This window comes from Barbus barbus (genome assembly GCF_936440315.1).
Source record: "Barbus barbus genome assembly, chromosome: 24".
NCBI lineage: Eukaryota > Metazoa > Chordata > Actinopteri > Cypriniformes > Cyprinidae > Barbus > Barbus barbus.
The window spans coordinates 13,640,754-13,668,727 of NC_136752.1; the positions used below are offsets into that span (position 1 = coordinate 13,640,754).

Below are 27,974 nucleotides of genomic sequence, written 5' to 3' on the forward strand. Positions count from 1 at the left end.
TTCATTAAAATGATTTCAAGTTTGTTGCAATAAAGGATTTGTTCACTCAAATAACTTATTCTTATTATTTTAAGAGTCATTGTTACTGATAAGAATTATTGTTTAATATATACCGTGAAACCGTGATATTTTCTGAGACTATTATCATACCGTGAGAATCTCATACCGTTACAACCCTAATTTCGAACGGTTTGGCCGTGGGAAGGTGACAAAGTTATGGTGAGAAATGAGAAACAGGAAGTGTCTAATAACTTTTGAACACTTTGTCTGATTTTGATTGAACTTCATCAGTTTGTTCGTTATATAATGCCGATCACATAGATGTGACTATTAGGAGTCAAAGTTATAGCGACACCACCTGGCAGCAGGAAGTGTGTCATTTTCAAAATGCTCTGAAACCAGCCTCTTATTTTTACTAAATTTTCTTCAAACTTCACCGGAATAATGTCAAAACATGGCTGATGTAAAACTGTGAAGGGATTTCTGATAACTTAAAGGCTGTTGCTTTAAGTGCCACACTTTAACACGCTAAACTTTAATATTCTCTTCTGGCGTTTTTGAGGCACTTAACATGCTTAGAATTTCATGAAACTTGACACACTCATCAGTATTAATGATAGTTAGACACTTGCAAAAGCTCATAAATGAATGTGGAAGAGGCACTCTATAGCGCAAACTTTTGACAAAAGTTGGGGGGTTAGTTTTAGCTATAGTCACCAAACTCGGTACATATATTGTTCTCATCACCGGACAACTTTCTAATTTACAGTCATTAGATATGACCAACAGGAAGTCGGCTATTTTGGTTTGAATGTGATTTTTGGAAAAATCAGGCTGTGGAATTTAGCATATTCTGACCAGGAGAATAAAGTAATTCACACCGAAATTTGTCAACATGATGCCAAAATATTGAGGAACCTAAATTGCAAACGGATTTTGGATATCTTATAGGTGTTGCCATGGTGATTTATTAAAATAACAGTAAAAAAGGAAACAAATATTTGATCAAATCTTTAAAGTGCACAATCCAAACTCTTATGTAGAACAAGTAATTCTTAGGAAACATGCTTAGTTTCATAAATGTGTTTCATGCTCAGGGGCCAACAAAACATTTAAATATTAAATATTAAATGCCACCAGATATTAAATCTTTTAACCCTAACCTTGTTTAGCTCATTTTTACTGTATCAGAATGAAAAATAATGCATAGAATCGGTTATGTACTTTACTGTCCGTATACGTTTACATAATTATTTTAGAAACCTTTCATCAAAGTTGTCCTAAAACCAAAACAATACCCATTCTTGTCTTGTAAGCTGTTGTAAGGTAAGCTGTTACCAAAGTTTTATATATTGTTCTGTGTGTGTATGTGTGTCTTGATCTTGTAGTGTAACCCTTTCACTGCTGTAACCTTTAAATCCAGACTGCCAGAGGGTTACTGTAAATGCATGTGCCCACTGGGCACCGTTTTCCTGATGCCAGCAGGGTGGCTTTTGCACTGATGGCTTGGCCTGTGTCAATGTTATTTATTTATATTTATTTAATTTTATTTTACAAACTCTGTAACACTTTACAATAAGGTGTCATTTGTTAACATTAGTTAATGTATTAACTAATATGAACAATACATTTATTACACTATTTATTAATCTTTGTTAACGTTAGTTAAAAAATAGTTGTTCTTTGTTTATTCATGTTAGTTAACAGTGCATTAACTAATGTTCACAAGCACAACTTGTGATTTTAATAATGCATTAGTAAATGCTGAAACAAACTGTAGAAGTATTGTTCATTCTTAGTTCATGTTAACTAATGTAAACTAATGAACCTTATTGTAAAATGTTACCACAAACTCTTTTGGGAATGGGAATCATTAATTAAATTTAGTTTTGAGTGAGTCATTCATTCTGATTCAGATCAAAAGATTGCGTTTGTTAGAATTTCTGGTCAATTTATTAAAGGCAGTACATAAGTACCATTTGTTTGTGAATCAGACGCTAGTGTTGTTTTGCATGCTGGCAGTAAGGAAAGTGCAATAGTCTTGTTGTATTTATTGTTTTGTACCATTTTGTGACAAAGTCATTTCACATTGATCTTAGACAACAGACTCCATTCAAAATACATGTTTGTTTTGCTGTAGATTTAGCAGGTGCACAGCATATTCACTGAGTAACGGTACAAGGAATCATTGTTTAGACCAAGTTAGACATTTTCTTCGTAGATGTGTGGGTTAAATTGTTTTTAGTTGGTGTTTAAACTCCGTTTAAACCCACATAAAGTGATGGTCCTGTTTGACTTTTTCTTGTGAACCCAATATCCATGTTCCCTGTTTGTGTTTGCAGTGGTTTAAATCTTCTCTGAGGGGCTTTCCTCAGATTATCCAGCTTTTCCGCAGGTCACTTGGACCCATGTGCACTTTTGTTTACACCTTTCTTTGTCCTTCACACACATTCTTTGTGCACGTCCTACATATTTCCATTCTAGTGTTGCAGCACACACAAACCATTGTTGCGTGAATACACAAAAGAGTCATTTTGGTGTTTCGAAGAACCTTGTGTGTGGCCTAAATATTTCGGTCCTAGTGTTGCTCCACACAGAGTTCGCTGAAACGGACCTGATCCAATTGTTGCTTTCAACTCTATGCACAAAAGAATGTCAGTATGGTGTTTCTAGATTTGACAGGTTTGCTTCAGCGCAAGAGCTTTTTGTTGTCATACTCACCTGTGGTTTGAACTGCCTTCCATTCAAGAGAAAATAATGTAGGGTTGGCCTTCCTGGATGCTTTGGGGAAAGAGGGGATTTACATGGGTTTTGTAAGAATTGCCGGTCTCAGGCACACTTAGGGTATGAAGTTACCCTAATTTTATCTCACATGTGACTTGTGAAGAAAATGAAAAGAGAAGGTAAATATATGTGAGCCGAATATTTGTAGTGTTTTCAGGCTGTAAATGTCAAATTATGCTAAAAGTACGAATGTGTATATTTAGGATACATGCTAGATAGCTATAAAAATTAACCTTGACTAGACTGACAGATTAGTCCACATATTTAAAATGCAATTTCCATTACAGTGTGTTATTAAAAACACTACATCATTTGAGATGTGATGGAAATGGTACCTGACTTAACCAGTAATATATTACTTATATTAACTCTTTTAAAACACTTTACGACCTCGGGGCCAAAATCACCCGTAGCTAAAAAAAAAAATTATAATACCCATTTATCAAGTTGCCTTGGACATACTTGCTTCTCTCTTAAGACTCAGCACCACATAAAGGTCTGGCTTATAGTTCTCATTTAGAATTATGTCAGGTAATGTGATACTTTAGACTTATATAACACACACAAAGGTTTCCCCAGCCACGTAATCCTGATGCCCTTTTGTCTATCTTGAGAAATGTCGTCGTGTGTCATACTGGCCATATCATGGACCTCTGTTGTGACCGGTTGAGATGATTGCGTGATGGTTGACGCACCATCGAGAGCGTCCTGACGGGCAGCATCACTTCCTGGTTCGGGAACTGCACTATGCAGGACAGACGAGCCCTCCAGAGGGTGGTGCGTTCAGCGGAACGTACCATTCACACCGAGCTCCCTGACCTGCAGGAGATCTACAGCAAGCGGTGCCTGACCAGGGCCAGGAAGATAGTGAAGGACCTCAGCCATCCCAACAATGGACTCTTTTCTCTGCTGCGTTCAGGGAGGCGCTTCCGCTGCATGAAGGCGAACACAGAGAGAATGAGGAGGAGCTTCCTCCCGCAGGCCATTCGGAGTCTTAACCTCTCTCCACTCTAAGCACATCACCCCACACTTCCACTTTGCACATTTTCATTACATCTGCACTAATTTGTAGAAGGTCACGTAAGGATAAATGAGTGGGACTTGCATACCATTTGTCCTTAGTATTCCTTTTACTCACTTAAACACTTTACTGCACTGCACAGCACACAGACACTTTATCACTGACATACACTTTACTTTTACAGAATCTATATAGAATCATATTCTATTTTATTCTTCATATCTATTTTTATTCTCATATCTATTTGTTATTTTATTTTATTGCTAGTTTATTTCTATATATGTTTACTGTACTTTTTCTATTTGTATTTTGTAAACTTGAGGTTTTTTTCTTAATTTTGTTGGACAGTCGTACAATACATTTCACTACATGTCGTACTATGTATGTATATGTATGTGACAAAATTTGAATTTGAATTTGGTTGACGTAATGAATCTGGTCTTCTACTCTTTGTCAGGCAGCACAGTGACGCATTTCATGAAGTGTCCTTTTTTTAGTCCATACTCATAATATCAAGGATGGTAAAAGGACATTGTTTGGAATAGTGTGTTTTATTTAAATACTTGCCTAAAAGTGGCAGTGCAGTACCGTATAGCGGACAGTAGACGATCATGCTCTCCTCATTAGGGAGCTAATGTTTACATCACCCCTCTTTATCTTCCTTTCTCGCTCTCTCTCTCTCCGTTTTGCATCAAACCATCCATCTCTCCTCTGTCACACTGTACTTAGAGCAGCACTAACCAGCTCACCACACCTGTCTGTCACTATCAATCTGACAGGCCCAGGCTCCTCCCTCTATCAGAGGGCGTTATAGCTGAGGGGAGGGGCTAGGAATCTCATCAACATGCACAGTGAGCTGTATTTGTGCTATATGTGACCCTGGACCGCACAACCCTGTATTTGTGCTATATGTGACCCTGGACCAGTCAAAAGGGTCAATTTTCTGAAATTGAGATTTATGCATGATCTGAAATCTGAATAAATAAGCTTTCCATTGGTGTATGGTTTGTTAGGATCGGACAATATTTGGCCGAGATACAACTATTTAAAAATCTGATGGTGCAAATAAAATCTAAATATTGAGAAAATTGCCTTTAAAGTTGTCCAAATGAAGTTCTTAGCAATGCATATTACATATCCAAAATTAAGTTTTGATATTTACAGTAGGAAATTTACAAAATATCTTCATGGAACATGATCTTTACTTAATGTCCTAATGATTTTTGGCATAAAAGAAAATTCGATAATTTTGATCCATACAATGTATTTTTGGCTATTGCTACAAATATACCCCAGCAACTTAAGACTGGTTTTGTGGTCCAGGGTCACATATCTTCCTGTATGCAACTTCTTAAGAGGTAAAGCTCTTAAAAGCAATGTTTTAAATGTAGACGTGATGTTGTGTGGGGAAAAGTAACTGAATAGCAAATTAATACATGACTTATGTTTAAGTTGTTTTTGAGCAATGACACTGCCCCCTAGTGTTCTTATGGGTGAGTGGGAATGCCTGCTTTTCAGTCTTTGGTATGAAATATTAAAAATATTCTCTTTTTTTCTCCCAGATGATTTTAACGGTGTATTTGAGTGATGGGGAGCAGGCACTGACGGAGGTGCCCATCACTCCAGAGACGACGTGTCGTGATGTGGTGGAGTTCTGTAAGGAGCCAGGAGAAAGCGGCTGCCACCTGGCCGAGGTTTGGCATGGAAATGGTGAGTTCCCCATTACAAAAACGTTTGTAACCCCATCCCTCTTGTCCTTATCCGTTTGTAGCAAGTGAAAACAGTAATTGTAGGTAATGACTGTTGCAGAATTAGTCTTTCATTGACTACAGTTCTTAAAAAGTGAAAAATATTGACAATGTGAAAGCACTCAGCTTTACTTGAAATCATTTGTACAGACTCCAATATCCTCTGATTTTCTCACCTTCCCACCCTGGCTGTTTCTTTCAGTAAAAAACATTCAGTGCTTTTTATTCTCTTAAAGATGCTCACGCTCAGTATTTTGAAGAGTCTGGCTGCAAAGAAAAACACGCTTAGTTCTTTCAGACATAACTGCTTCTTCTGTTCTGACAGATGGGTCCATTTTTTTTCTTTCATTTTTCCATTTCCCTTGATGATAGAGATTTGTATTAACAGCTGTGTGCCAGAAATGTTATCTTTGCTCAGGGAGCCTCCTTTCAAAAGGCCTTCCATCAGCACTGTGTCCTTTCATCTTGAAGTGCATCTGTCATTGAAATCGTGATGAGCCCAGTTATTTTACAGCTGGTAATGGATTGCACAAGATTCGTCGTTAGTGTCTGGTTACTAAGTGGATATTTTGCCTCACCAAATCTTTTATTGTTGTGCTCAGTGGCTCAGGCTATTCTATGATACTCTCAAAATAATTATTTTAAAATTAGTAATTATTGATAATTGATATTTATTTAGGGTACTTAATTGATCATTAAAACAGTCACAACTACATTGAACTGTTCATCCAAAAATCAAAATTCAGTCGTCAATTACTCACCCTCATGTCATTCCAAAACTGAAAGTCCACACAACCAAAGTTTTGTTTCTTCAAAAAGTTAATAAATAGATCATAAAATTAATCCATATGGTAAACGGAAACTCAACCTCATTGGTTGTCACCGGTCAATCAAGTATGGCTGAGTTTCCATTTACCATATTTGATGTGCTCTATCTATGTGAATAAAAGCCTAAATTAAATCTGTTTATCATCAAATCAATCGTGTGCCTTCCAAAAACTTTGATTTAACTGCTCTATTCATATGGATTACTTTTACAATGTCTTTATGAAATATTTTGATGCATCAAAGTTTTGGTTACATGAACTAATAAGCAGCCACCTAGCAACCACCTTTGCAACTATTTTGGAACAACCACCCACAACATCTTAGCATCATGGCTGTGACTTTTACACGAGTCATCAAACCAAGTTATTAGGGCCGGGACTCGATTAAAAAAATTAATCTAATTAATTAGAGGCTTTGTAATTAATTAATCGAAATTAATCGCATTTTAATCGCATATAAATATTTGACCTGAGAACAGTGAGAAGTAAGTTTTTTTATATGGATTTTTAAATTTCCCATCCACAGGGCCAACCAAAGCGGTCTCATCAGCTTCTTTGTCCATGTTCACTGTGGTTTGTTTTTGGCTGTTTCTCAATATGCCTTCTTCAGCGATCTTGCGTCCTTGTGTTCTCGTTCTACGTCATCATTAACCGTCGAAGTTCAGTTCCAATTCTCAAGAACGCAAGTACAGAGGATGCATGAAAGTGCCCGGATATGTTCTTGAAACTGAGGATGCATCGAGTGCAGACTTGAGAGAATCGAGCCGTTAGAAATCCCAGAAAACGCTGTGGGTGGCCAGTGTACGGAAGCCTGTAAGCTTTAAAGTCGCTCTCACAAATACTTAACGGCTCTTCAAGTTGAAAGTAAACATTTATCGTTTTGTTTTGGTTAATTTTAATAAAGTTATAAGACCCGGAGAAAGTCTGCATTTTTATTGGCATATTAAAATGAATCTTAACAATAAAACATATAACGCTGTAAAATAAAACAATACAATTATATGAAAGTAATATCTATAATAGTATGAAATGTTTTAATAAGTTATGACATTTTGTAATATTTATTGTTCATTGGCCGTTTCTTATGCTGAGACTATGCGGCCAGTTAAGCAGGAATGCAGTAAGTTACAAGCAGTTTTGTGGTGCTTGGAATTCTTTATAATTAATTTAAAAACAAATATTGCCACATTGATGGCTCAAGAAGGTGTAACTGTTCAAATAACATTGTTTCATTGTAAAATAAAAATAATTATTTTTATATATTCAAGTGTAATATTTCTGTAAAGGCTAGGGACAGAAAAATGGACATTTCCATAGAATGACACATTTATTTATTTATTAATTAAATTGTGTCATGTTTATCAAAATAAAGTGGAAAAATATAGACCCCATTTTATTGATATTTAAATAGTACAGGCTTATGTTGAATATTCTTGTACACACAGACGCTGTATTAAGCAGTACATAAATTATTGAATGTATAGTCTTTCTGTTACCACATGCAAATATCTAAAACGTATTTGACAAATATATCTAACAGAAATAAAGACAGCAAACACTGCGCAAGAGTCGCGGAAATCAGAAAGTACAACTTCTCCGTTCATAACTCCTCCCTCGACTTCAAGCGGCAAATCTCGCTGATAGGTATTCGGTAAGTTCATTTGAGATGCCAGACGCCTCGTCTTGAATGAGGACGAGAGTAGAAAGCTGCAGTCACCCTTTAATCGTATTTGTGGCAGACGTATAAGTGTCTGGTTGAACTCCATACTGGTAGCGATAGCGCTTTACTATGCGGGCGGAAGTAAAAATACCCTGCTTCGACTCAAAACGGACGTTGAGTGACGTCATGTGAAAAGGGCCTACTCTCATAAGTGTGCGTTCTGTGTTCTCGCGTCCTTCCGAGTTAGTTCTTCCAAGGAAGCTTGGCAAGACCGGTCTCCACGAGAACGCAAGTCCGTTCTTTGCGTTCTTGGAATTCTGAACGCTAGTTGGTGCTCCAGTATAATCGGTCCGCCGAAACTCATCCAGTGACGTTCCGCGGTGCAAAAATAAGTGCGATTAAAATGCGTTAAAAAAAATTAACGCGTTATTTTTGTGTAATTAATTAATCTAAATTAACGCGTTAAAGTCCCGGCCCTACAAGTTATATAACGTTTTTGTCCATATAGTCTGATTTTTTTTTTTTTTTTAAACCTTTAGCTGAAGCGTCTGGCTCCAGGTTTTTTTGGGGTTAAATATGGCTACTCTCACTTTCTTTTGTTAATCTCCCTGTCTCCTGAGCCCGTGTGCTATTCTGATTTTCTCCACTTTCATACTTATTCCCCTTTGGATGGCTGCCAGGCTTCCAGATGTCCCTCCACCTGTTAGCAATGTCCAAAATGTTGTTCCACATTCCTCTGGCTGGACGCCATGTTTGATTCAATTTCACATCTTTGTTCTCTTGATCCCACTGTGTCTGTTCCTCTGTTCTTTCTCTTCAGGTATGACTTTAAATGTGTAACATTGGAATGAAATGCTCCTCAGCAGGAGAGGATATCTCTCTCCTGCTCTCTCTGTGAACACATCTCCTCATCTTTTTACAAATGTTTTTTCCCAGAGGAACAAAAAATTATGATTCTGACCCTTCTAAAATTAGTGGCTTGTTGTTTTAATGCCATGTCTTATATTTCCCCTCTCCAGAGCGAGCCATACCCTTTGACCACATGATGTATGAGCACCTGCAGAAATGGGGGCCCAGAAAGCAGGAAGTGAAGTTCTACCTACGCCACGAAGACTCGCCCACTGAAAGCAGCGATCAGGGTGAGAACACTCCCACCTGACTGGCTACAGGCCACGTCTCGCCCACTACCGCTCTCCTCTCATTGGCTGACAGTGGCTGTATGAATTCCATTCCCTTTTCAGTGGCCTCCAGCACGTGAAAGAAAGAGACAAGCACATCCTGGCCGAACAATGCAGGGTTCTGTTCCTGATTCAGTTCTGTTGTGCTTTTCACAAAACGAATGATCTCTAAGTAGCTTTGAAAGTGTCAGTGCCCTCTGATTACAGTGAGCAAGGCATTGTCACTTGGGAAAAGTGTGCTACAGTAAAGTCATATCAGATACCATCAGAGTTGTGTATAACGCGTTACTCAGTAAGGCGTTACTGTAATCAAATTACTTTTCCTGGTAATGCAGTAAAGTAACGAGTTACATTTAAAATTTATGTAATTTGATTACAGTTACTTATTAATAAAATTACGTTACTTAAGTTACAAATGCAGTGTTAAAAAAAGTAAAAATCATGTTTTGCGCGTCAGTATGCCCTTTAATAATCACCTGAGAATGCGAGCTAAAATGAGAGTCCTACAACATTTAGATGCAATGAAAGGTCATCATATTTCATCATACATCATATTTGATAAAATGTTGCACTCAACATATTTTAGTCTTGCATTGTAGTTTGGGAAAAGTTCAACAAGTGAATGTGTACAAGTTTGTCACAGTAAAACTAATAAAGTAAAATAAATAAATAAATGACTCCTCAGAATGAGATCAACCGCTGGATTAAACCGCGTCGGCATCACAATTCAAAAACGAAAAGTAGCCAAGATGAACTTGAATCTTTCTACAGAGGTGACATGAGGGTTTACATGTTTGCACGCTAAGCTTGGTTTTGCGTGGATGATTATCTTATAGTGCACGATGTGCGTGGGCATGATCACATTATAGGTGAGCTCAGATGTGAAAGACTCGCGTTGGTTTCATATGGATTATATTATCAGAAAATATTTGTTTTCGACATGACTTGGCCCACTTCATTTAACAATAGACACTTCAAGCTTTCTTTAGATATACTGTATTTCTCATGTCATTTTCGTTCATTCTAGTGACTCGTTTCAGGAAGATATTCACGGAGACTGAGAATGCAGAAAGCACATCCTATTTGTTTTCTTTATTTTACAAAACCAAAAAAAGGAAAAGTTTTGTTGATATTGGGAGTGAATCAGGATATACAAATAATAGGCCTACTTATGTATTTTTTCAGTCAATATGAAATTAATGAAATAACTATGAGTTTCTCTTTGTAGTGTATTTTTTAGGTTTGATTACTTTCAAGTTTACTTTACTTTTCAAGTTAAGTAATTCGTAATCTGATTACTTTTTAAATGCAGTAATCGGTAGTGTAATCAAATTACAACTTTAAAGAAGTAATTTGTAGTGGATTACTTTTTTTCTTTTAGTAACTTACCCAACACTGGATACCATATTTAAGTGATATAGCTGAAATGAACTCGAAGCATATCTTAAACTGAGCATGTAAATTGAGCAAGGCTACAAAAATGCACAACTTTGGCAGCACTGCTGAAGGGATAATGTGTTACTGGTTATATAATCAAGCGCCTTGCCTCGCATCTGTCCACACTTGCCTTTACTGGACAGGTACAAACACACATTCAGAAAAGAACACAATACATACAACTTATGTGTAACTAATTACTTTCAAATTGAGACTATTGTAAAATAATGAATCTATTGCAAAATGGTAATTTAGAAAATGTTAATTGTGCAATATTTCAGGCTCATTTTTGATCATCTGTGTATTTATTTGTTTAAGTGGATAAAAATGACCGACGGTAGATGGATGAATACAGGTTATACTATTGTACATTGTTTAAAATATAAATGCATGGATACATTTAAAAATATAGTTACATTTCTTTTAAAAAAAAAATTATTATCCACTACTTTTAAAGCAGAAGGACCGATTAAATCACTAAATTTATAAATGTTAATAAAAAAATGGTTACACTTTATTTGAAGGTGTCCTTTTTACAGTGTAATTATACAATTAAGTACTGATGAATATTAATTAACTGCGTGTTCTTACTATATGGTTAGGGTTAGGATTAGGGTTTACTTGCATGTAATTATGCATAATTTATTGTTATTATAATAGTAAGTACATGTAACGTGTAACAAGTGCACATAAAAATAAAGTGTTACTGAAAGTGCTTTTTGTTGATAGACTCATTGTATTTTATTTCTCCGCTCTTAGGGAGCCAGCAGTCTCAGGAGCAGCCCAGCAGGAGAGGAGGAAGCAGCTCAGACATGCACGAGAACGGGGTTAGTTCATATCACATCCTCCATCAAAATGTGGGCCTTCTTTTCTAATCTTAGCATTGTGGTTATTCCAAATGCATCCTGGGGGGGGGTTGAATTCCACATGCTTATGTTATCTTTTGCTTTTCCGCTTACTGTAATGCAAAATAGCAACTGCAAAGTTCTGGCTGAAATTGACACTCTTCAGTACCGAAGCGTTTCGATCATGTCACGTTATTCAGTTCTTCTCTCTTAACCTGAGCCAAACACAGCTAGACCTGTCACGTCCCAGAGTCATTCACCATTTTCTTTCATATGAGCATTTATCACATCACTCATTCTTTTTGTGATCGGCTTCCTGCAAAGAGTGGTCCACTGCGCTCGTCTCCTCCAACCATCTGGCCCAGATTCCAACAGGGGAAAAGCCAGGCTCCAGAAAGCGGAACTAATTCCACCTTTATGGAGAAAGATGACTGTAGACCATCACCGTATGGAACAAAATGACACATGCATTTATGAGGGATAAATGCATTTGTTTTTTTGTTTTTTTTGTACAGCCGTCTTAGTCTTTAGAGATGGAGTGAAGGCACAGGTAGTTGGTCGGTGTGGGAGCTGATTAGTGATGCTGTTGCCACCCAGACATGAAGTCTCTCCAGTCTCACAGTGCTTAGCACACACTTACTTCTGACAGGCACTGCCTTCCTTTAGGGACTATTACACAACACACCTGTCTGCCTGTCTTGTCAGGTAGCCATATGGCTCTCATTTTTACTTTTTTTGTTTGTGAATCAAGAGGGTTAACTTGTATAGCCATGGCATTTGGCTGGTTTGGCCAATGATCCTGAATGTTCTCAATATAATTTGATTAAATGGTTTAATTTGACAACTGAGGATTAATTTGCCATCTGCACTGAAGAAACAGAGGGTGAGGACAGAATGACAATTGCTCTGCTATTATAATAGTTGACCTGAAAGAGATAGCTGATTGTAAAATCATTTTAAACATTTTTAAATTTCTGGTTTTATTGTTGTGATTTATTTTTTTATGATGATTTTACTTCCTTTTATGTAAAGCGCTTTGAATTACCATTGTGTATGAAATGTGCTATATAAATAAACTTGCCTTGCCTTGCCTAAAAGATAATGATTGAGAAGCTAAGAATGCTTGCTTCACATTATCATTTCTTTTTTGAGATATTTGAGTGTAACAACATATATAATGTAATATAATATACCGTTTTACCGTTGCTGAATGAAATTTTGCCTTGGCTAATGTCAAATAATTCTCCTTGAATGTGACGACGTGCTGTTGTCCACCCTCAGACAGGACCGGCTTTTGGACTGATTCTGAGCCTCGGAGTACAGCTAAGACAAAACTCCTGTCATATTTTGCAACTGCTATTTCCCCCCCCCCCCCCCCCCCCCTTTCTTGTTTTTTTTTTTGGGATGTTTAATCTAATTTCTCCCTCTGGCCTCATCTTAGTCTGTCTGCTTCTGAACATGAACAATCCCAAAGAAGAAGCCCATCCCTGTACTTAAAGTAATATCCCTACCTCCCTACCCTGGATTCAAGGCAAGTTTTCACTGGCACACTGTGCTGATTCAGCAGCATCTGTGTGTGTGTGTGTGTGTGAGTGTGAGAGAGAGAGAGAGAGAGAGCGAGAGAGAGAGAGTAAAATTCTTTAAACCTCATAACACGTTCTGTTGTGTTGTTCTCCCGTACGTCTTTATTATTTTGTGGATTACACCAGCTTCATGACATAACCGCATTTAAGACGATCATCCCCGTGGTTTTATAGCAGGGCTGTTTTCTCTGTTCTGACTTCTCTGTCTCTCTGAAGATGTTTCTCTCTCACACTCACACACACACACACACATCCACGCCCAGTGTTCACAGAAGGGTAAATCCTTGAATGTGTGGCCAGCCTGTAAAAGGGAACATTTTTCTTCTTATCAAAGAGTGGGTGGCCCCTTTTCTCTCATTTCCTCTCGCTGTCACTCCATATGTTTTCTTCAGCGAGAATCTCCTTTTTAACCGCGTGCCGTGTCAGAGGGTCACCGTGGCCCTGTCTGCAGTGGAGCGTGGCGGTGCATGCAGGGACCTTCAGTCCTCTTTGTCATTCCCCCTCTACTTGTTCATTTTGTCTCCTCTTTCATCCCACACTTCGTTCATCTACACAGCCGGGGCTGATTTTGTGCTCCAGGGACATTCTAAAAGGTAAGGATGCCTCTGCTCTCAATGCATAAAGAGACCGTGCTACGCAAGATCTCTTTTCAATAATACATTTCTGAACATTCACAGGCTTCTAATGCTTTGCTATGGTTAAATCAGCTGTTGTTGAATCTGTGTGTGGTCCATTGTACTTAGAAAGTAATAAGAGCTGTCAGTCTTTTTCTTGTGTTGAGTCTTTGTGATAGATTAAGTGGGTAATAGGTTGCTCTATGTGTATGTAATAGAGCTAGAGCCACTGCTTATATAGGAAGACTGTCTGTCCATCACGCATACAGAGTTATGAGCTCCAGAACACTGAACTGTGTGGGCAGATCATGCTTTATAAAGTTGAAGCTGTTCTTGTGTGTGGGCAGATACTCTCTCCAGGGCTTCACATGTTCCAGGTTTTGCTGTTTCTTCGTTCATTTTCATGCTTTTCATCGTGAAGTTTAAGTATTTAAAATGTCTCTGGATCTTTTATTCTTTTAGTTTCTACCTTATTTTTTTTCCACTGAAAGAGTTATGCATTGAAGGTGTGAACTTGAATGCAACGTTATGATTTCAGGTTTATTATGGATTGCTTGTTAGTTGTTGGCTTTTCTCATGAGTTCTCCTATATGTACATACATACACATACACACATATACAGCTGCATCTCAAAAACTTCTTTCAAAATATCATGAAACTTTTCCAACAGGACTTTAGCACCTGCCCACAGTGCCAAAACCACTTCCAGGTATATACTTCATATATATATATTAGTGCTGTCAAATGATTAATCGCATACAAAAGTTTTTGTTTGCATAATGTGTGTTCTGTGTATATTTATATTCATATAATTTATATTATAAATAAATGTATTATAAACAACATTTTTCTGAAATATATACATGCATGGGTGTGGATTTATATATATATATATATATATATATATATATATATATATATATATATATATATATATATATATATATATATATATATATATATATATATATATATATATATATATATATATATATATATATATATATATATATATATATATATATATATATATATATATATAAATATAAATCAATATACAAAAATAAAGTATATTGAATTATCAACTAAGATGTTATGATAGTGTTTGGTTCAATGCATATTCAAACTAATGAATCCTTAACTTTGAAATCAGTACGATAAACTTTATGCCTTCTACAAAGAAAGATTGGGTTCAAAATACATTAAATCTCATAAATTACAATTACAATATTATTAAAATTATAATCTTTATTGATTTAACCTGTAAAAATATTTTTTAAAAATAGAACAAATATATATTTATAAGGTAGATGTAAACAAAATCTTAATTGGTCATTATAAGCCTTCTTAATAAATTATTTAATATTGTGTTTCGGTAGTGACAAATTTGGGGAGAAGGAAAATATTCCAGCATTTTCTGAAAATACAATATGAGAATGAACTGCACAATTACTAGAAAAGCGCACCTTGGATATTATACTATTTGCATACATGCAAAATTTGTGGGAAAAAACTAAAAAATTTCAAGATGTTTCCAACTCTGACTTTGCACCAATTCTGTAGAATGTCTTTTCTGTCTTTTCCTCCATGCTTTTCTGACATGTCTTTGCTCCCTGTCAGATAATTCACTGATACTCTTCAACTTTCCTTCTTCCCTTCGTTTCTTATTTCTTTCTCTTTCTTTCCTTAAGTATTTCTCGTACTTCACTGGGTCTTCCCTCAACCTTTGTTTGTATTCTCTCTGTCTCTCTGCTGTAGTTTTTCTATTTTTTTTAGGCATGTTGGTGTTTTATGTCATTCTCCCTGTCAAGTTAATCATAGAAATTAACATTACTGACAACAACCTTACACCTAAGCTAGTATCATGGACTGCAACCTTAAGTAATTGTAACCTCATCACATTACAGAATTTTAACAGAATCTCGCATACAAAAACACTACTAAAACATACTACAGTAGTAATTATTTGCATAACTGTAATAAAATGTAGTTTATTCCTCCAAATAAAGGATTGTGTTCCCTTTTGTCACTACCAAAACAATAATGTCACAACCGAAACTTCAAGACATGTTTCGGTTGTGACTGTTTTGGTAGTGGCAATTTTAGATACTTTTGAGTCTAGCTTGAAGATGCTAATCAGCACATGGTTAGCAATCACTGGTCAGAACAGTTGAACACATATAACAACTAAATTTTATGGAATAACATCCAAAAACGTTTTCTCAATAGCAGAAAAAATGAGTTTGGTAGTGACATTCCTTAAAGTTACACACAGATTTTTAGACTTTAGAACACATTTACCTCAAAATGATGGGATCAAATCTACTCACCATATAGCACATTAGAGAGAAGGACACAGGAATATTTCCTGATCAAAAATGTAGGGGTGTGGTTAAAATCAGTCTCAGCCAATGGACTACAACATTCACTGTTTTGGTAGTGACATGAAAATGCAGGACACGTTTTTTTAGATAAAGTTTCATGATTTAAATATAAAATAAATATATTTTTTAACTTCATTTTAAAAACAAAAACAAAAATATATTTTTTAAAACAAGAATGGAAAAATTTGCAAAAATGTTTTCAATATCATTTTCACAAGTTTAAATTTAGGGGTTAGGGTTTGGGACAGCCACCTCCCAATTGAAAGTAGCCCATAAATGATGATTTTATATATATAAAGCTTGCTGATATCTTAAATATTATTGTGGGTTTCAATAGATAATTGAAGGATCTTAGTAAACATCTAAGATTTTAATAATTAAATGCTTTTCAAATCTGTTTTTTGGATGAGGGACAGCAGTTTGCACCAATTCTGTAGAATGGCCCATATACACATAATAAATATACACATTATGTAAACAAACTTTTATTTTGGATCTGATTACTCGCTTGACAGCACTAATATATACATATATATATTTATTATGAGACTTCGGGAGAGGGCAGATGAGAGCATTTTCAGCAATGATTCATCTGAACGCCTCTGATTTGCCATTGCATTCATAAACTCAACGGAAACGTGTGTGATTGGTTATAATGTGCAACACTGAAACACGTAAAAAGAAATATGATGGAACAAATAAGCCCTAATATTAATTAGATAAGCCTGATAATAAAAAAAAAACAATTATAATGATCTCTTGATATAGTCAAAGGCATCAGCCATAGGTGATATCCCTGACTTGCGTTGATACGCGATACTATCGTCTATCGGCAAAACCATATAGAGCAATCAGTGTCAATACCCAGTCCTGTTTAGTGTGTATTGTTGTGGATGATGTGGTCGTGGTAGAGTTACGTCTTCAGATTTTTATGCTTTAAATAAGTTAAATAAGAAAACAGCCCTGGTATTCTAATGTATACTTATCATAACATTGTTTGAATGTCTTTTACATCCTCTCTTAAGATTTGTACAGCTTTCAGGCTAGTGCCAATAAATGTGCGCTGGTCTAAATCTTGGTGTGGAAAGCGGATTATGTGTGTACTTCCTCCATGCCAAGAGTCACAGCTGAACATACCGTTCATGTGGGTGCAGTCTGTGAAGTGATGAAGGATGGATGCTTATATCACTTGACTTGTTATAAAACGTCTTGGTTGTGCACCATACCATCCAAATCATATTTCTGTCAAAAGATGAGCTCAACTTTCATCTGATATTTCACCAGCCAGCTTTGGCTAATGTGCTTTGGCAACATGTAACATTGCACCAAAGCGGCTTTGATTGGGAAACGCTGCCCTGCAGAGATGCAGTATTTAATGCCAGAGTTGTCCTGCGATTCAAGCTTGGGGCGTATGGAGAATTTCTTAAAACTAGTCTAAATCTCTGCAGTTACTTTCAGACCTTTATTTTATTTATTTTTTTATTTTTTTTATTTTTTAAAAAGCACGCATAAAATGTCCCTACTGCATGACAGGCACCACTGAAAAGGGAAATGCACCTATTTTTAAAAGGCCATATGCATTGCAACAGCAAAAAAGTGTCCTGTAGAAACACTTTCCATTATTTTGCACTTTCAGGATTGCTCATGTTTTTAGGGTTAGTGTATTTTGGAGTGTGGTTATTAACAAAATGTCTAAATTGGCTTTTTAGGAAATAGAACTGTCCCAGGCTTCATTTACTCCAGATTCGCAGCGTCTGGAAGCTCTGTAGCACAAGATCTATAGTACATGGCCCTGGAGTCCAAGTTATTACACCTGCTTCCTTTGTCTTCTACTGAAACTGCTTTGCAGAAATTGTTGTACTGCCTACCTACAAAGCAAGAAAATGGCAAGCAAAGTCTTGGTGGTTATATTTAACAGAGGAAAAAGACATTACCTCCCTTTCTTCAGTTTGGCCCCCCAGGAAATATGAAACCTGCTCTTTAAATAAAAACCGTCTGTCTTACTTGACCTCATAGGGCCGATTATTGTTTTAACAAGCATTGCGTTTCGCCCCGCTGTTGAATGATCTCTTACACCTTCCCTAGAGATCCACGGCCATATTTGTACAACCGTGCTTGGTTTAAAAAAAAAAGGATAAGAGCAGGCAAGATAATGCCATGCAGTCTGACTGAAGGGCTCCCTCCACAGATATTCAGAGACGACCGAGGAGTCTTTTTCCTCCCCAGAACCACTTCAGAAATGGATAATCAAATCAGTCTGTTCTGTTGTATGCCGCTCCTTGTGCCACATTGCCATGGAGATGGGCTCTTTACAACCCATGTGATGTGTCCATACGGAGTCGCCTGTGTGGGTAAACAGAGGCTGACACAATTGGCCTTTAAGCCATGAATCATTCCCTAGCAAACTGAGTCAAGTCATTTTAACTTTAATGAAATTTGGAGATCTGCCATGGAGCTCGTGCTTATGGGAACTGCTCAAAAATCTTTGTCGTTATTGATCAAGCCAAGAGCATTTTGTGCTGTGGGAAGCTGAACTAAAAAAAACAGGTAAGTGTTGAGCTTACGAAGTTGTTTCAAAGTTGATCATTTACTGAAATAATGTTGTTTCTAAGCGCATTTGAGACACATTTGAGCTATAGGTAAAACCGGCGTTTGTAATGTTGTTTGGTCTTTCTGACATATAGCCTGTTTTAGTCTCAAGAAAAGCGATGGTAGTGGGGAAAAAGTTCAATCCCTCACCCTGATTTGAAATGAGTTGATTTGATCCAGACCTGATTGGGTCTTCTGCCCCAGGCAAAGCCCACTTTTTTTCTTTTTTTTTTCACAGCAATCGCTAATAATTAATTGAATGTAAAGGACAGTTTTGTATTGATACAGAGCACAAGCACAATCCCTTTGAACTTGAAGAACACTTCCAGTGATTCCAGTGTTTGACTTTGTTTATTTTACTTTTTATTTTGTGAACAGAAACTTGCTTATGAGATTAAAACACATGTAATTAGAAAGCCAAAGTTAAATAGACAAATATCAATATGTACTACCATTCAATTTTTATTTTTTATTAATAATGTAAGCATTATTATTTGGTCAAAAACAGTAAAACAATATTTTTATAAAATATTACAATTTAAAATGACTGTTTTCTATGTGATTATTAAAATGTAATTTATTACTTTAATAACAAAGCTGAATCTTCAACAGCTATTACTTTAGTCTTCAGAGTCACACAATCACTCATTCCTTCAACATTTATTGTTATCAATGTTGAAAACAGTTGAACTTATTTGTATGCAAACAATGCAATTTTTCAGGTTTCAATGAATACAAAGTTCAAAAGTTAATTTTCGAAATAAATTATACCATTATACTGACTTTTTTAAGCCATTTTTGTCCTCGCTGAACTAAAGCGTTAATTTCTTTCAAAAAAATATAATTATTATTAATAATAATAATCCCTGTTGTTTGTACTTAGTAGTATTTATGTACAGGTCCTTCTCAAAAAATTAGCATATTGTGATAAAGTTCATTATTTTCTGTAATGTACTGATAAACATTAGACTTTCATATATTTTAGATTCATTACAACACAACTGAAGTAGTTCAAGCCTTTTATTGTTTTAATATTGATGATTTTGGCATACAGCTCATGAAAACCCAAAATTCCTATCTCAAAAAATTAGCATATTTCATCCGACCAATAAAAGAAAAGTGTTTTTAATACAAAAAAAAGTCAACCTTCAAATAATTATGTTCAGTTATGCACTCAATACTTGGTCGGGAATCCTTTTGCAGAAATGACTGCTTCAATGCGGCGTGGCATGGAGGCAATCAGCCTGTGGCACTGCTGAGGTGTTATGGAGGCCCAGGATGCTTCGATAGCGGCCTTAAGCTCATCCAGAGTGTTGGGTCTTGCGTCTCTCAACTTTCTCTTCACAATATCCCACAGATTCTCTATGGGGTTCAGGTCAGGAGAGTTGGCAGGCCAATTGAGCACAGTAATACCATGGTCAGTAAACCATTTACCATTGGTTTTGGCACTGTGAGCAGGTGCCAGGTCGTGCTGAAAAATGAAATCTTCATCTCCATAAAGCTTTTCAGCAGATGGAAGCATGAAGTGCTCCAAAATCTCCTGATAGCTAGCTGCATTGACCCTGCCCTTGATAAAACACAGTGGACCAACACCAGCATCACTGACTGTGGGTACTTGACACTGGACTTCAGGCATTTTGGCATTTCCCTCTCCCCAGTCTTCCTCCAGACTCTGGCACCTTGATTTCCGAATGACATGCAAAATTTGCTTTCATCCGAAAAAAGTACTTTGGACCACTGAGCAACAGTCCAGTGCTGCTTCTCTGTAGCCCAGGTCAGGCGCTTCTGCCGCTGTTTCTGGTTCAAAAGTGGCTTGACCTGGGGAATGCGGCACCTGTAGCCCATTTCCTGCACACGCCTGTACACGGTGGCTCTGGATGTTTCTACTCCAGACTCAGTCCACTGCTTCCGCAGGTCCCCCAAGGTCTGGAATCGGTCCTTCTCCACAATCTTCCTCAGGGTCCGGTCACCTCTTCTCGTTGTGCTGCGTTTTCTGCCACACTTTTTCCTTCTCACAGACTTCCCACTGAGGTGCCTTGATACAGCACTCTGGGAACAGCCTATTCGTTCAGAAATTTCTTTCTGTGTCTTACCCTCTTCCTTGAGGGTGTCAGTGATGGCCTTCTGGACAGCAGTCAGGTCGGCAGTCTTACCCATGATTGCGGTTTTGAGTAATGAACCAGGCTGGGAGTTTTTAAAAGCCTCAGGAATCTTTTGCAGGTGTTTACAGTTAATTAGTTGATTCAGATGATTAGGTTAATAGCTCGTTTAGAGAACCTTTTCATGATATGCTAATTTTTTGAGATAGGAATTTTGGGTTTTCATGAGCTGTATGCCAAAATCATCAATATTAAAACAATAAAAGGCTTGAACTACTTCAGTTGTGTTGTAATGAATCTAAAATATATGAAAGTCTAATGTTTATCAGTACATTACAGAAAATAATGAACTTTATCACAATATGCAAATTTTTTGAGAAGGACCTGTATAGTAACATGGTTCTGTGTACAAAAAAGCAGATGAGCTTGACAAACAAAACTGTTTTGTATGATGTCAGGTATAATTTTTTTTGCACCTTATTTTTTTGCCTTTTTCTAACCTCCTGTAGCTAAAACCACTCTTATCTTAATCCATTTTTAAATTATATGGGACTGTAACAACAGGTGATTTTGGAGGCAATTTTCACATGTAGTGATTTAAAGCAGATTAACAAAAACAAGAAATTGTGAGACATGAGCATTGATGGTCTATGAGATAATTACAGACATGTTTTCAACCATCACATCATGGTCGAAAAAATACTACCCATGAATTATGGAAATAGATCATGGTATTAACTTGGATAAGAATAGATGTAGCCATAGGCTGTAGGTGACCTGGCACAAACATCACCACAGTATCTTTCTCATGCTGTACACTCATGCATGTTAATGTTAATGCTGATAAATTGCCATTGAATTCTGTTCCATGATGCATCGATGTGGATGTCAAATTTTGTCAGAAAAGTTGTTCATCAGAGGATCCAGAAAAAAAAATGTAGCATGGTTTCCAACAAAAATATTAAGCAGCGCAGCTGTTTTCAATGTTGTTAATAAAATTACAAATAAAAATTCCAAATCAGCATATTAGAATGATTTCTGAAGGATCATGTGAAAAAGAAGACTGGAGTAATGTTGCTGAAAATTCAGCTGCGCATCACAGGAATAAATTACATGCATATTAGCAAAACAACATATTATGTTATGTGCCTGATTGTCCCTAGTCCTTACATAACCTTAATGACTGGCACAGCTTCAACCTTAAACAGTGTGTGAGTGCACTTGTATGGCTTTTGCTTAGGACAGCCCAGAGACAAAACAGACTGCTGGCTTTTTAGGAAATGGAAGCATTGCGCTATTGCCACAGAAAATAGAAGATTTGAATTTCAAGGGAACCTTTGCACAGCATGAACCAGGTTGTAAATGATGTTCTGCTTCAGGTTTGAGTGAGTCATCCTACACGCCTTCTCTTTATTTCATAAGTGTTTTATATTCCATGTTCACATCATGTACCGTGCCGCCTTGAATCGACCTCAGAACTGCTTGATTGCTCTAAATGCCAGTCTATCACGGCAATTGCCATCTGAGTATTTTGGTGCCTTTAATCTTCGCTACACGGCAGTTCTGCTCTGCTGCCATGGTGACACTCTGGCAACAGCTGCGGTGACAGACAACTTGCTCTTATCTTCCAGAATGCAGAGTGACAGAGTGGGATTCTGGGATGCATCTCCGACACAGGCCTGTTTTAGACCCTTTTGGCTAAAAGCGTTGCCATTCCGATGAGCTTAGCAGGTCTACTCTAACATTAGCACTCCTGCTATAATTAAGCTCCGAGTGTTTACTTGGCCACAGGTCATTTCACACCCAGCTCTCACTACAATGAGCCCTGCAGATACACACTTGTCTGTTTCTCACAGTCTTCTGTGTCATTTATGGCTCTTTGAATCCTTGTTTGTTTTGTTTGCGTATATATTTTGTTTTTGGCCTGACTGCCCCTCCTTTTTTTCCCTCTCTCTCCACCCCCCCCTCGTGTGTAGGTGGGAAACCCTCGCGTGGAGCTCACTCTCTCAGAGCTGGAGGAGATGGCCACTCGTCAGCAGCAGCAAATTGAGGCCCAGCAACAGATGCTTGTCGCTAAGGTAACACGCTCAGATGTGTCCTTCGATGGGCATCTTTTTATAGATCATTGTTTTCATCTGCAAATATTTCTTCCAGTTTAGAATTTGCAGTTGAATCACAGTGCCATTCATTTATTTACTTGCGTTGAAATGGCATGGTTTCTATTTTGATTTTATTGCTTTTATGGTCGTTTTATTTAGCCCTTAAGCAGATTGACTATTTGTTTTGATTGTATTGTGGCATTTACTAGTAACTGGCAAATAATTTGAGCTTTTTCATTGCTCATTGGTCTACATTCATCCTAGATAGAACTGACCTTGCAGTTGTGAAATGTACAAGTACTCTAGCTAGGAGGTGAACAGTAGGATCATTATACACTTTGGTGTTATTTTTCAGATAGAATGTAGAATTCCCAGAGTATTTAAGAATCTAGTTTGTTAATCAAATGACAGTAAATTTATAACTTTATTTAGTACTATTATTATTACTATTAGAAAGTGTTGCGAAGTCATTTTCACTAGTGGTCTCAGGCTTTTGTACCCCACTGTTTTGTCAGTGGTATTTTTGGCATAATGCAATTCATCAACTAGTTTGTCACCAATTATAAATGCGAATATTTTCTCCAGTTGCTATTAATCAAACATTGGCATTAATTAATTGATCTTATGGGTGTTGTGAATGTTGAGCATCATTTTCTTTAGCCTTTGAGCAGAGTGATCATTTATTTTGATTGCATGGTAGCATTTACCAGAAATTGGCAAATCATTTTAGCTTTTTCTTTCAGTCTACATTTGTCCTATCTTGATCCAAGCTTTCAGTTGTGTGATGCCTGAATAGTTAGCAGGTAAATAGTAGGTATGTGTCTTTGAAAAAGGTGCTTGAGTACTATATATAAATGTTGGTGTTATTTTTCAAATAGAATGTTGAATGACATCTTTTTGCTTATAAAATGGTCCAAGTCAGCAACCATTAAAAGGTGAAGCGTAAGCCTGCTTTTATTAATTTAAGACAGCAGGCAACTAAAGTTGCCAAATGGTCTTCCGATATTCATTCTGTAAACTGTAGATGTTCTTTAAAAAAAAAAATAGACATCCTTAGGAAATAGGAAGAGCTGTTGACAAATAATTATATAATTTAGTGGTGATTTAATTCACATTGCCATTTCTGGGTGTTTACTCATAATTCCACCTGGAAAGAGCACTTATTTAATTTAGAGCACTTTAAGGGTGCTTTCACATCTGTAGTTCGGTTCATTTGGTCCGGACCAAAGGCAAAAAATGGTTTAAGTATCCCTGTAATTATTCAAAACACAGCTGCTTGTGGGGTAAACCTCTAACTTTGTTTATGTAGCAGCTTAAGCTCTTTATTATCATTTTGCAGTGTTATTAGTTATTTTAAGTTACTGACCTCATCTTTGTTTTCCTCAGTGCCATTTATAGGTCATTACAGCAGATTGTTCTGACCGTTATAGGGGCGTTAGTCATGGGAACCACAGGCTGAGGCGGGAAGCTGAATGAGACCAAAAATGCCAATTATGCAGCAGACAACTCTGACATGCTTTGTATGCCGTGGCAGGCATTTTTCCTCCATACTAGCGCTAAATAGCTTTGTTTCTTCATTCAACAAAGAGCAATGTGGAATCTACAAGTGGTCACACTTGCAGACTGTTCCGGGATCAGATCCAGTGAGAACACTGATCTCAGAGCTGTTTGGATTAAAATTGCTTTGAGTCGATGTGCTGTGATGACTCTGAGCCTCCAGTCATTGAAAGTCCACCATGTGCTATTTTTAGTTTTCTCACTCACTCAGAGACACTGTTTCCATTTCGCTGCATCTGTTTGTGTTCCCTGCAGATAAAGAAATGACTCAAAAAAGAGCTTAATTGCTTTTATTTTCACTTAGTTACTCAATAAGTCAGTGCTGTAAGTAGCATATTTTCCCATAGGTACTACTGTTGCTCTTAATAGCAAATGTCTCCATGCTTGACATTGACAGTAAATCACTAGATTGTCTATCTTGTGCTGTATTTCAACAAAAAGACAGGATCGTATCATGTGGTCCTGAAAGCACTTTGCTCTGTTAGGGTACTGCAGATGCCCCGGGCTTAAACAGGCTGTGCTCCACTAATGGCACTGACCCTACAGGCTCTTTATATAGAAGCCCAGTAAGTTGTGAGTCCAATGGCATTGACCTTATGACAAAAATTACTTGACCACACACAACACATCTACCCAAGTGTCAAGAAGTCAGACAATCAACATATCATAAATACTTACAAAGGAAAAATGTGTAATAGACACAATATATGTAGTTTTTGCATTTAATGAAGAAAACACATCACAGAGTTGCAAAATAAAGAAATACAGTAGATTGTTTAAATGTCCCTGACAAACACGGTTACTGTTTTATGTTTTCCCCAGTTCTTTTTGTATGCCCATGTTCTGTATGTATTCTGTCCGTAGGAGCAACGGTTGCGCTATTTGAAGCAGCAGGAGCGACGGCAGCAGCAGTCTGTGTCTGAGACTGAGAAACTACAGAGGTTAAAGGAGAGGGTGGAGAGTCAGGAAGCCAAACTTGAGAAGATCCGTGCCATGAGGGGCCAAGTGGACTACAGCAAAGTCATCAATGGCAACCTGTGTATGTGCAGTACTTGCTTGACCACTGACTTCAGCAATCATCCGAGTAGAAACACTGCTAGCGATTGTGATGTGGCTTTTTTGCACGGCTGTATTAAGCCAGATTGCTTCATGTAAGCGTTTGCATGTGAGAGAGCACTGAGCTTCCAACTGCAACTGCGATCACATGCACACATAAAAGTGAAGTGAAGGGACATACTGGCAAGTATGGTGACCCATACTCGGAATTCGTGCTCTGCATTTAAACCATCCAACGTGCACACACACAGCAGTGAACACACACACACCGTGAACACACCCGGAGCAGAGGGCAGCCATTTATGCTGCGGCGCCCGGGGAGCAGTTGGGGGTTCGGTGCCTTGCTCAAGGGCACCTCAGTCGTGGTATTGAGGGTGGAGAGAGCGCTGGACATTCACCTACAATCCCTGCCGGCCCGAGACTCTAGCCCGCAACCTTTGGATTACGAGTCCGACTCTCTAACCATTAGGCCACGACTTCCATAAGAAAAACACATGCCATAAGGTCAGGATTAGGTCTTTGCTAGTTTGTGAATTGTAATGATCTCACATAATGCCAAATTCTTCCACACACGCAACTCCAGATGGGATTGTCCACTCCGCTGGAAATGAGTCTTTTAAGGGCTGTATTTAAAATTAGATTTTTGTGGATTGTTATCAGTACTTTATTGCAGAATGGTGAAGATTATCTTTTTTTTTTTTTTTTTTTTTTCCAGTTTTAACCCACAGCTGGGTGGTTTATTTATGTTGTGCCAGCATTTAGGCTATATTATGTTGGTGAAAACAAAAGTCAGTTTTACGGTATAGAATATATCTGTTCAGCCTGCTAGTTTTGCATTATGCAAAAGCTCCTGTACAACATGTGCAGCCACACATTACATTTTCATTGAACATTAATAATCCTATAGTAATGGAGAAAGTATGTCGGCTCATGTATGCCTGTGTTTGCCAGCATGTTTGCGTGTGTATAACTCAGCTGTGGTCTGTTAGCCACAGAGATCGAGCACATCAGTGGGCTGTTCCAGGAGAAGCAGACAGAGCTGCAGACAGCCGTCTTGAGGGTGGATCAGCTCAGCCAGCAGCTGGAGGACCTGAGGAGAGGCAAACTAAATGGCCTACAGACCCTTGGGGGTCAGGTCACCGGCACCGCTGCCCTGGAGCTCCGCAAACTCTACCAGGAGCTGCAGGTATGAGCACGCACTCAACTCGAGTGTTTAATTTCATTTAAGAGATTTGTTGTGGTGATTTTTCACCATAAATTATTAAAAGAGCCTTGACCACTTTTAATAATGCAGTTTTTTAGTATGTTATATATTGCAACACAATTCTGCTGGTTTTGATATAGGGCACTTTCCACAAATAGGGTGTGATATATTATAAATGTTTTTGGGCCAATTAAAATTAGTTAAAAACTTATGACGTTTGTGGTATAGAAACATGGAGTTAGCCATATCCATAGATGTTGATTGTTTATTACTCTGTGTATGTCTGTGTTACTAGTATGTGCCTGTCATTTCTATCAGTGATAATATTGATCATTACTTTGCTGTGTTTTTTCCCAATCAGATACGCAATAAGCTGAATCAGGAGCAGAACAGTAAACTTCAGCAGCAGAAAGAACTGTTGAATAAGAGAAACATGGAGGTGACACTGATGGACAAGCGTATCAATGAGCTCAGAGATCGACTATACAAGAGAAAAGCTGAGGCACGTCAAAAAGAAAACCTTCCAGTAAGGCCAGGAGTTTGCATCACTCACTCACGCTTCCTAGTTTAATTTTAGAATCTTTTCAGAAACCAGACATCTAGAGACCAAACGTGGAGCTTGTGAAAGATTTTTAATTTCAACTAAGCTAAATAATTTTTTTCTTTTGTTTCCTTTTTGCCCTTTTTTCCTTTTCCCCCTTCCTGCAGCTGAATAGAGTAAACGGTCCTCCCTCTCCCCAGCCGGCTTCCGGAAACACCGGCCGTGTGGCTGCTGTGGGACCCTACATCCAGGTCCCGGTGCCAGGCAGGCAGGAGGGTTATGTAGTGCCCCCTGAACCTCTCAAACCTCAGTCATTGGGTGTTAACACCCCAGCCAACCACGCCCGTTCCAAATCAGGTCAGTCCATAAACACTGACATCTGCATGAGAACGTCAAACATTTATTTGGAATGAAATGGTGCCAAATAAATGGAACCCTTTTTGTCTATGTATTTGAATCCTATATTGTGAATCAGCATACAAAATTTGCAGTATATTAACACTTTATCCGCAATTATCACTGCTTTGATCCGTTTTGATCAGTCTGTGTTCAGGTCTACGTTTAGTCTTGCACATCCAGACTTAGCCAAGTCAGCGGATTCCTGCCAAGAATGCTCACTTAGCCATTTAAAGCAAACAACCACATTTTATTTTGTTCTCACTTAAGTTCAGTCAATTATGTTAATAGACCCAGCAAGCAATGAAGTGTATGCTGCAACAATCTCTTAGAGCATTTGATCACTCAAAAG

The 27,974-nt window shown here is 37.5% G+C and overlaps 1 protein-coding gene across 2 annotated transcripts in view; it reads left to right on the forward strand.

Moving 5' to 3' along the window:
* The window catches only part of LOC306844194 (apoptosis-stimulating of p53 protein 1-like), a 59,863-nt gene that overhangs the window by 21,446 nt on the left and 10,443 nt on the right, over nt 1-27,974 (forward strand). For both annotated transcript variants that reach the window (XM_079376148.1, XM_079376147.1), the window contains exons 3-10: nt 5,368-5,515; nt 9,060-9,179; nt 11,415-11,482; nt 22,746-22,847; nt 25,290-25,464; nt 26,471-26,667; nt 27,047-27,211; nt 27,394-27,583. In XM_079376148.1, the coding sequence (XP_079232274.1) occupies nt 5,368-5,515; nt 9,060-9,179; nt 11,415-11,482; nt 22,746-22,847; nt 25,290-25,464; nt 26,471-26,667; nt 27,047-27,211; nt 27,394-27,583 (1,165 nt within the window). The remainder of the gene's footprint in view (nt 1-5,367; nt 5,516-9,059; nt 9,180-11,414; nt 11,483-22,745; nt 22,848-25,289; nt 25,465-26,470; nt 26,668-27,046; nt 27,212-27,393; nt 27,584-27,974) is intronic.